Source organism: Sinocyclocheilus anshuiensis, unplaced genomic scaffold (genome assembly GCF_001515605.1).
Source record: "Sinocyclocheilus anshuiensis isolate Anshui unplaced genomic scaffold, SAMN03320099.WGS_v1.1 scaffold58, whole genome shotgun sequence".
Lineage (NCBI taxonomy): Eukaryota > Metazoa > Chordata > Actinopteri > Cypriniformes > Cyprinidae > Sinocyclocheilus > Sinocyclocheilus anshuiensis.
In genome coordinates this window covers 2,467,379-2,477,497 of record NW_015547688.1, presented here as the reverse complement: position 1 = coordinate 2,477,497, position 10,119 = coordinate 2,467,379, and the positions used below count along the sequence as shown (strand labels likewise).

Below are 10,119 nucleotides of genomic sequence, written 5' to 3'. Positions count from 1 at the left end.
CCCACGGTGGACATTAATAACAGGTTTAAAGTAAAAATAAAAATATAAAATAAATGTATCATATAATAAAATGAACAAAATAATAATAATAATAATAATTATAATAATAAAGTCTGTCACATCACACCCAGAATCATTTAGACAGCCTTGTAGATGCAATATTAATTAGCTTGCAGAGACTGAACTAGTGCAATTAGTATTATTTATTTATTTATTGGTGATTAAATGGCAATAAATGCACATTTTACCTTTGACTGCTTGCTGTTTTGATAGAGTGAACAGATACACGCAAGTATAAATACTACTTTTCTATTTTTCTTACATGTAACCTAACCACTAACATGATTTGATATACAAAAATCAGGAGACGTGTCTTTATACTTCCAGACCTAAAATTACCCTAATACTAACGTAAATCCTCTTTTGATTCCCTTAAGCTTATTTTATTTAAGTGTGGCATCAATATAACTGGCCGATTGCTCTATCTGCCGATTACATTTGCAAAATGGCTAGTTCAAACAGCCGCAAATACGCTTAATACTAAGATAATGAGTCATTCCCTCAGACAGGTATCAACAAGTTCAGTCACATGTTTCTAAATGAAAGACAAGCCTAATCTGTACATTCAAATCCAGTGTACACTAATCATCATCAGTCTACAGATGCATATGTAGTGACTAGAGCTGACAGATCTTAGTCAAAACTCCAATTTCAACCCATCAAGCTGATATTGATACCAGTAATAATGCACCCTAATAGGCCTACCTAATAATACTTACTTTTTAAAGATAAAAAGTACTAATCACTTGTGAAAGGTGTAACTAATATTACACAAAACACGACTACAGGACATTACAGTACTTTTGTTCACACTGACAGAAATTGCTTATTAATATTACTCAGTGCTTATTAGTGTAACTGCACTCTAACAAGGAAACATTAAAATAAAACCTGACAGAGAATTGCTGATTTTCACTGAAATGAGTGACAGTGAGCATTCTTTACTCAAATGAGCAGTGATGTGATGTGTCAACTGCCAATGGGAGCGCAGACAGTGATCAACTGTCTGATTCAAGTCAACCTAAAAACTAGCAATTTATAGTACAGTGGCTCGGTGACCTCCATCAATTTAATGACTGTCAGTGCGAATGCACCTTTAGGATGCTAATCATTAGCCAAACTGAATTAAAAAGCAGTTCTCTCCCTTAACGTCTGCCTTAATGCATTTATTCCTCTCTGTGTTCTTGGAAATTGGATTCTCTGTCAGATACGTGAAGAGTTAATAATGTAGGTGGAGGGAGAACATGCCAGACCAGGGATCCACACAACAAAAACACCAGGGGCGAGGGCAGCTTGCTTGGGTCAGAGTGAGGGTGGTTTGGGAAGGACTCCCTTTTTATAGGGAGGAAGGTGCGCCAATAAGTGGGAGTGGGGCATTTGAGTACCTGTTGGAATAGCCGAGGCCGTTACCAAAACGAGCGGGAACTCTCCGATGGCTTTAACTGCCAGCTGTGATGGCTGTTACTGTCCGTGGATGTCAAATACAACTGTGTGGGTTTGCAGAAAAGAAAACGACAAGAAACTGTAGAGCAGATAGACACCACTGACTGCATCTCCAGCTCACAAGAAACACGTACACATGCACTCCCAAACACACGCACACGCAGCGTCTAGAGGACACAAGACCAGACACGAAGGTGTGAGGGGACACAAGTACACTGTGAGTGGGGTTAACTTACATCAGCAAGTCCTGACAATCTGTATCTCACCTAAACTACCAGTCGACTAACCGATTTTAACACAGATTTTTAGCTTCGTTTAAAGTTTGTCCAGTGATAATGTTTCTTAAAAACAGAGTAAATTTGTGGTCATGTAACTGATTTGTCAAAATCAGTGTGAGCAGCGTGCCGACATACAGTGCCACTGCGCTTTGGGTGTCTCGAGTTTGAGTCCCGGATCGTTGACCTTTCCCTTCCCCCATTTCTCTCTCCCAGTCGCTTCCTGTATAGCTGCTACCCTATCATAATAAAGGCAAAAAATCCCCAAAATAAATCTAAAATAAATAAATAAATAAAATGCAAGTAAAAAAAGATGATTATAAAATGGATAGTTCCGGTTCTTGATTCTGATTGGTTGAGCCGCGTTCAAAGCTGTTGTAAATTACTCTACAAACATACACCTTTGTTTACATTTGTCTGTTGCTTGGCAACCACTTTGTTGCAGCCACAACTGTTTCTGAGGGACTACATTGTTTGGCGGAAGAATACGTTTTTTTATTAATATCATTACACTTTATTTGCTCTGTTTTATTTTGTTAAACCTTACTACGTATATGGAATAACCGTTTTATAAAAGCAATAAACTCCGTGAAGCCGTGGTTTACATTGAATTTATAACAGCTATTATAACATATATTATAACATATAACAACTGTTATAAATTCACTGTAAACAACGGCTTCACGGGGCTTATTACAAATGACTTGCTTCTTGCGTCAGACCAAGGTATTGTCATTTTGCATTATTGACACACTATTTTCCTAATTAATGCTGTTCAGTTGCTTTGACACAATCTGTATTGTTAAAAGCGCTATATAAATAAAGGTGACTTGACTTGACTTGACTTATTGCTTTAAATGTATGTGAAATGTAAACAAACAATAATCAGACATAAAAATAATGTAATGCATAATTCCAAAATGAATGTAAAGTATTGAATGTAATTGCAAAAGTCAACAATAAGATACTAGCGCTCACCAGAAGCTATATAAAAATGTCTTTTAATAATATACACTAATCTCATAAGCAATCTTAATCAATCAAGTTTCTTATAAGACCATAAAATTGGATTCTCATCTGGTGGGATGCATGACCTAACACGAATGTCACATTAGCAAAATGTCGCCGCCGCCCCCCCCCCAAAAAAGGTTCCATTGTCAATAGCGTAGCACAGCTCAGACAGAAGTCACTTTCAAAACAAGCAGCTTTCTGTTGAACTTGAACCCATCGTGAAATCTGCATAAATCATTCGCCTTCACATTAAATGACTGGATTTCGCCCAGGAAAATTCTCCTAACAACGGTAAATGTCAAGAAAAGCTTGAAATAGTGTGTCTGAAAGCACACGTCATAATCTCCTCAACATCATGTATCCACAGCGCCACCTAATGTTCACAGTTGTAATGCCAACATTTAAATGAACTCTGGGAACTTTTATTTTGGTGCTTATGGCTGGCAGTTGCTCAAAAGAAAACCTATTTTAGTTTTTACTAGTTGACTAGGTGGTGCAGAACAAGTACTCAAATATTTAGCCACCTTCTGACATTATTAGTGTCTGTTAATGAGTGAATGCTAACAGTCCCACCAACTAATCTCCCCAGTGAATTAGTTTCTGGGTTGGCGGATTCCTGCAGACAAGAATGAAACTGACAAGCTACACTGTCTGAAATCTTAGCCACACCATTCTTTTAAATGTTTTTTTTCCTCAGGAAATGTTCATTGCAAAGAGTAGCCTACAGCAAGACTGTTGTCCATGGTGCTAATGTTTCCATTGTGCTCTAGTTCTTATTTTGGGAGCTTCATATTGATTGGCTCCCAAAAAGAGGTGTTGAAATACATTAAAAGTCTATGTGAAATGTCAGAGGCACTCAGTTAATCAGTCACCCCTCTTCCATGTCAGAGCACCGAGTTTAACAACCCGATTTCAGCAATTACAGGTGGCTGTGTTGATATCTCGCTTCAGTTATCGAGGTGTTTCGAGTCAGTAAGTGGGCAGCTGGCTCAAAATCTCTGTTCTCCTTTTCCTCACACAAAAAAAATCAATGCAACATCGATCTATGGCTATAAATCACCACTCCACCTAATCTGTTCTGTGAGATTGGGCAAGCGAGAAGTTCCCAACAGCAGAAGTTGTCCAACAGCAATTGGCTTGAAAGGTCTGCTTACTCAACTTAATCATCTAATTACTTGAACAGTTTACTTGAACAGAGTTCAGGGCTCTTTGTAATGACTTGCTGTGTACAGTGAAACTACAGTGGGGGAGATAATTGATTTACACAAGCGAACTACAAGAACATGCTATTTGAGGTGAATATTTAAGCATTCAGGCTGTCAAAATGACTCTGTGGTTTGTGCGTTAGTGTGTTTGTGTGTGTCGTCATTCACTGAGGATGAGTGCAGGTACTTACAGTTGGAGGAGGAGATTCTCTCCCGATCAGAGGGGTGTTCTCACAGCGAGGGTTCTGGAAGTTTGCATTCTGGGTCCTGGAAACGAGACACACAAACTCTTTACAAAGATCCCAAATCCTCCTGCATTAATGTTACTGATCTATTTCAAATTTATTGTACTTGATTATTTACACTACCATTGCACCAAAGTCTGGGGTCGGGAAGATTTTTTAAAAACGCTTTTGAAAGAACAAAAATACAAATTTAAAAGAACTGTTTTCTATTTGTATATATTTTAAAATTCATTCCTGTGATGTCAAAGCTGAATTTCCAGCATAATTTCTCCAGTCTTCAGTGTCACATGATCTTATCATATTCTAATATGCTGATTTACTGCTTAAGAATCATTTATTATTATTATCATCAATGTTGAAAGTGCTGCTTAATATTTTTGTGGAAACCATGATACTATTTTTTCAGGATTCTTTGAGTAATAGAATTGTTTATGATTCAACTTCTAATAGTAAAAGTAGTAGTATTAAAAAAAATGAGCTTATTATTATTATTATTATTAAGTGCAATCATTATACGAAGCAGTTTTGTGATCTAAATAGTGGTGTATTTATTTCCATAGTTGTTTTGGGTAACAAATAAAAGTTTAACTTAAATGACTATGAGTCTATCATTTATAAATGAATGGTGGCACATGGAAAAACCAAAAAGAGATGCAGTAGAAATGTGGGAGCATCAGTAAGAAGTATCGGTCAAACTGAATATCAGGCTATTTCTACAAAAAACTCCATGGATCCCTCACAGAACGGAAAAGGTGACCAGTATGTGTTCATATGTATTGGTTGTTGATGTGTGTTTAACTCACATGTACTCCGTAACAGGAGCGTTGCTGACAGTGTGTGCTCCTGCAGGGATGCTGGTCTCGCTGCCGTAGCTGCTGCCGTAGCTGCTGCCACAGCTGTAGAGACTGGGCATGTGCACCCGGTACAGGTTATCATGATTCTGTCTGCCTCCATGAGCCATGGACTCCTCCTCACTGTCCTCATCAGGCCTGTATGCACAAACACACACAACAGACACATTACTGTTAGCAGGAAACAAATAAACGCTTTTATTTAAAGCGATGTATTACAGAGACGGGTCCATCAGCTCAAACTGCCTTGAGCTCAGGGGTGATACTTCATTGATTTCAGAGGACATCAGCTGTAGTTTGATATCGTTTAATCGGTCAACACAGCCCAATGTCACACAACTTGTGAATTGCTGTGAAGTCGCCTCAGTGAAAGCGCAAGCCATGATCGGTGTGGGAGTGTGAATTTGAGTAAAACTGCCAGTTAGCAGTGTTAGACACTGCAGATAGCTGACAAGCAGTGTCAAACTCAGACGGGACCCCTCAAGAGATCAGAGTTGTCATATGTACCCAACACTTGGCAGAAGCAAAATACCCGCTGTTGATTAGCACCACCTCCAGAACAAAAGGGAAGTACTGTCAGGTAAAAATCATGTCATTTTATTGAAAGTTTTTTGATGCTAAAAAAGCAAAGCAGTAAATGACAGCAATGCATAATGAATGAATGAATATGGGACAAAATATAAATAAATGAACAAATACATTTCTATTCAAACGTTTGGGGCCGATAAGGTTTTTTTTAATGTCAGGGACACATTAAATTGTGAATATTAAAATGCATCGCAGTTTCTACAAAATGATTGAGCAGCAACTTGTGAATTGCTGTGAAGTCGCCTCAGTGAAAGCGCAAGCCATGATCGGTGTGGGAGTGTGAATTTGAGTAAAACTGCCAGTTAGCAGTGTTAGACACTGCAGATAGCTGACAAGCAGTGTCAAACTCAGACGGGACCCCTCAAGAGATCAGAGTTGTCATATGTACCCAACACTTGGCAGAAGCAAAATACCCGCTGTTGATTAGCACCACCTCCAGAACAAAAGGGAAGTACTGTCAGGTAAAAATCATGTCATTTTATTGAAAGTTTTTTGATGCTAAAAAAGCAAAGCAGTAAATGACAGCAATGCATAATGAATGAATGAATATGGGACAAAATATAAATAAATGAACAAATACATTTCTATTCAAACGTTTGGGGCCGATAAGCTTTTTTTAATGTCAGGGACACATTAAATTGTGAATATTAAAATGCATCGCAGTTTCTACAAAATTATTGAGCAGCACAACTATTTTCAAAACTGAGCAGCAAATCAGTATATTAAAATGATTTCTGAAGGATCACGTGACACTGAAGCCTGGATTAATCATGCTGAAAATTTAACTTTACTATCACATGAATAAATTACATTTTAAAATATATTACAATACAAAACTGCTATTTTAAACCGTAATAATATTTCACAATATGTCTGTTTTTACTGTATATTTAATCAAATAATTACAGCCTGGATGCACATAAGGGACTTCTTTTAAAAACATTATTAAAAAAAAGTCTTACAACCCCAAACTTTTGAACTGTAGTGCTAACATGTCACTAAACACATGTGACCCTGGAGCACAAAAGCAGTCTTAAGTCGCTGGGGTATATTTGTAGCAATATCCAACAATACATTGTATGGGTCAAAATTATAAATTTTTATTTTATGCCAAAAATCATTAGGATATTAAGAAAAGATCATGTTCCATGAAGATATTTTGTAAATTTCCTACCGTAAATATATTAAAACTTAATTTTTGATTAATAATATGCATTGATAAGAACATCATTTGGGCAACTTTAAAGGCGATTTTCTCAGTATTTAGATTTTTTGCACCCTCAGATTCCAGGTTTTCAAATAGTTGTATCTCGACCAAATATTGTCCTATCCTAACAAACCATACATCAATGGAAGGCTTTTTTTCAGCTTTCAGATGATGTATAAATCTCAATTTAAAAAAAAAATGTATGACTGGTTTTGTGGTCCAGGGTCACATATATCATCAGTGTAGTCCAAAAAAAAAAAAAAAAAATACCTTAATTCAAAGTGGAAAGCCAAAACTTCAGATAAATGGATGAATCCACTCAAAATAGGGGAAAAAATATGAATCATACAACTGTGATATGCCCAACTGTACATTAATAAATTCCATCTGATCTTCAATATCAATGTGTCACACTGTGGTATGAACAGCAGAAGGCGCTCTCTGCTGTGTTACTAATGACAAACAGGAAGAGCACATCAAGTCCATATAGAGGCATGTGCTGTGCTCTGCTTGCTTTCAGCCACAGGGAACAAAGAGAGCAGCATGCATTTGGCCAAGAGGGATGACATATTATCGTTTGAGGGAAAGCCTGGAACCACACAAAAACCTGAATCAGTGATTCTGTGACTCTTGACAGACCACTAACAGTCTGTTTTCCTGTGTCCACTGATTGGATTACATGCGACCAGGAACAGCACTGTGTTAGCATAATGAACATGAATGAAAAAGCTGACGATGACCAGAGAGAGAAAAATGAACACTATCAGGGGAGGGCTGTGAAACAGAGTGTGGCGCTATAAATATACAGATCTGGGCCGCCCCCTGCTGGACATGGTAGCTTGATGAACTCACTATAACTATTCAGTATTCAGTAGTTCAGCTTCAGTACAACTCCAGCCAACACTTGAAAATTATCATTGGCATAAAGTGTGGTTGCATTATTGTCCACAAAAGTAAACTCGGAGGTGATCCAGTAAACAACTTGTTCACACCAAGTCAGAATTTTCAGTACTAGGTTTCATGACAAAAATAATTACACTTTTGTGCCATTTAGTTGCAGCACATTTCGATTTTTGAGTTATCGGAAATACTGGTTAACCTATGATGATTTCCTTGAAATTCTAACTCTTTCATTTAGGGTCATGAACAAGGTTTCGACACTCTAATATGTTGTGGAAATGTGTGTACAACATTTCTATTAGGATTATGATGTTTGCAGGTCACTTTGACTTGTGTATTTCATGGTTAAAGGCAGCTGCACAGACCCAAAATAAAAACAAAATACAATGTCAGTTTCTCAACTACTCTCTGGGGGTATTTCCACACTTCTGTTTAAGATGTTAAAAATAGTTACAATACTGTTTAGAATATTTGCATTAAAAAAAATCAGCGGTTACATACTTCTTAAAAAATCATGTTCTCTTTTTTTGTTATTGTTGTCAATGCATGAGAAGTATACATGTTAAAATTAGTTTTTGTAGTCTTGTAATTAGTTTTCATAGTGTGATTTGTTTTTTCATAGTGAAATTGAATTGAATCCAATTTTTTTTCGATTTTTACAAGGGGCACTTGGTAATTTTTTCTTTCTTTATTTTTAAATGTTGTGCTGGTCTAGGGCGCCTGACTTAATGTGACATCATTAAGCTTTTTTTTTTATTATAAAAAAAAAGAAGTACCATTACATTTTAAAATATAAAAAAGCCTGTGCGCACCTTTAACACCACCAAAAAAAAATTTGCATATAAAAATGCATGCACTTACTTCAAATATCTCAAAATATTTCCCAACTTCACACAGTTAACATAATCAGTGTCTACCTCCGCACTGCATGGCCTGCCACAGCCTGCCTAAACTCATATTCAGAAACTGCTAATTATCTATAATGAAGAGGTAGTGTGAATAGCTGTGTACCATGAGACACACACTTATGAGTGTGATAATTACATAATATGCTTAAGCTGGCGTCTTTGTCCTTTCTATCTCTCCCAGCCTAATCCTGTTTGCCTGATGCAGGCCTGTCCTGGGAGAGCAGCCGCATGGGCCCGGACCGGGAAATTATTGCAGTTTATGTAATTATGGGAGGAAGATGTGAGCGATTGCCACACAGAGCGCTTGGAAGGAAGGAACAAGGGGGAAGAGATGGAGCGAGGCAGCGGTTTCCGTTTACATTTTGACCTAAGAGCGTGATGGGAGCACGAGGTGTCCAACCATAGTCTTCGTAACAATGCCCATGGACACACAAACACACCACTAACTACTTCAACTGTTGTTTTATCTCTGGTTTAATCCTCCTGAGTGCATCCGACTACAAAAATGAGGATGTTCCACTGAATTTTCCCCGTTCTTTTTTTTTCACCCCCTCAACAACTGGGTTACCACAATCTACAAAACACTTTTTGAGGCAACGTTATTTTAGTATATCATTAAGCTACAACTAAAGTTTCAGTTTTTATTGTTATATATTGAGAGTTTTTTTTATTTTAGTTTGAGTTTTTTAGTATTATCAAGTTAAACTAAATTAAAACGAGAAATATTGCCTTACTAATATTAATGAATACTAATGACTAACACATTTTTGTTGAACTTAACTATAATAACCCCTCTATATTTAATAATAATAATTATAATTACTATTATCATATAAAACCATAAAATAATATTTGGAACATTTTTTTTTTCTCTTCAGATCTCACCTTTTGCCATGCCATGTGTGTGGCACACTGCAGACGACAGAGGTGAACATGAGAGCTGTGATGAATGAGAACAGCACCAGGTAGATCAGACCCTCCAGTCCATCATAACACACTCCAGTCAATGCCTGCACATAATCCTGCACACAAACAGAAAGACAATCACAGCACTGCACGCAAACACTGTCCACTTACACTGTTGATGTTGTTGGCTTAATCCTCACGAGTGCATTTAACTACAGAAATCAGGATTTTCCACTGAATGACTGCGTCATACTGCTAACACTAACTTGCGTGGGAAAAGAACAATGTGTTTTATGACAATAACAAAACCACCCCTTTCTCTTTAATGCACTATAAGCCAGATAATACATATTTTGATGCTGTAAAGTAGTGATATAATGTTAGGAATATATAGTATAAGGTCACTATTAGTTGCGTACTGTTAGTAATAGTATAGTTGTTGTCATATATGTATGTATATATACATACATACATACATGTGTATACATAAACACATAAATATATCAATATTATATATATA

The 10,119-nt window shown here is 36.9% G+C and overlaps 1 protein-coding gene across 2 annotated transcripts in view; it reads right to left on the bottom strand.

Moving 5' to 3' along the window:
* Positions 1-10,119, bottom strand: part of ttyh3a (tweety family member 3a) — a 77,337-nt gene that overhangs the window by 3,767 nt on the left and 63,451 nt on the right. Inside the window, exons 11-14 of one of the 2 annotated variants that reach the window (XM_016506013.1) lie at positions 9,579-9,715; positions 5,043-5,228; positions 4,186-4,261; positions 1,446-1,547 (exon numbers count right to left, since the gene is read on the bottom strand). In XM_016506013.1, coding sequence (XP_016361499.1) covers positions 1,467-1,547; positions 4,186-4,261; positions 5,043-5,228; positions 9,579-9,715 — 480 coding nt within the window. In that variant the 3' untranslated portion in view covers positions 1,446-1,466. The remainder of the gene's footprint in view (positions 1-1,445; positions 1,548-4,185; positions 4,262-5,042; positions 5,229-9,578; positions 9,716-10,119) is intronic. The other variant, XM_016506014.1, reaches the window with a different exon arrangement.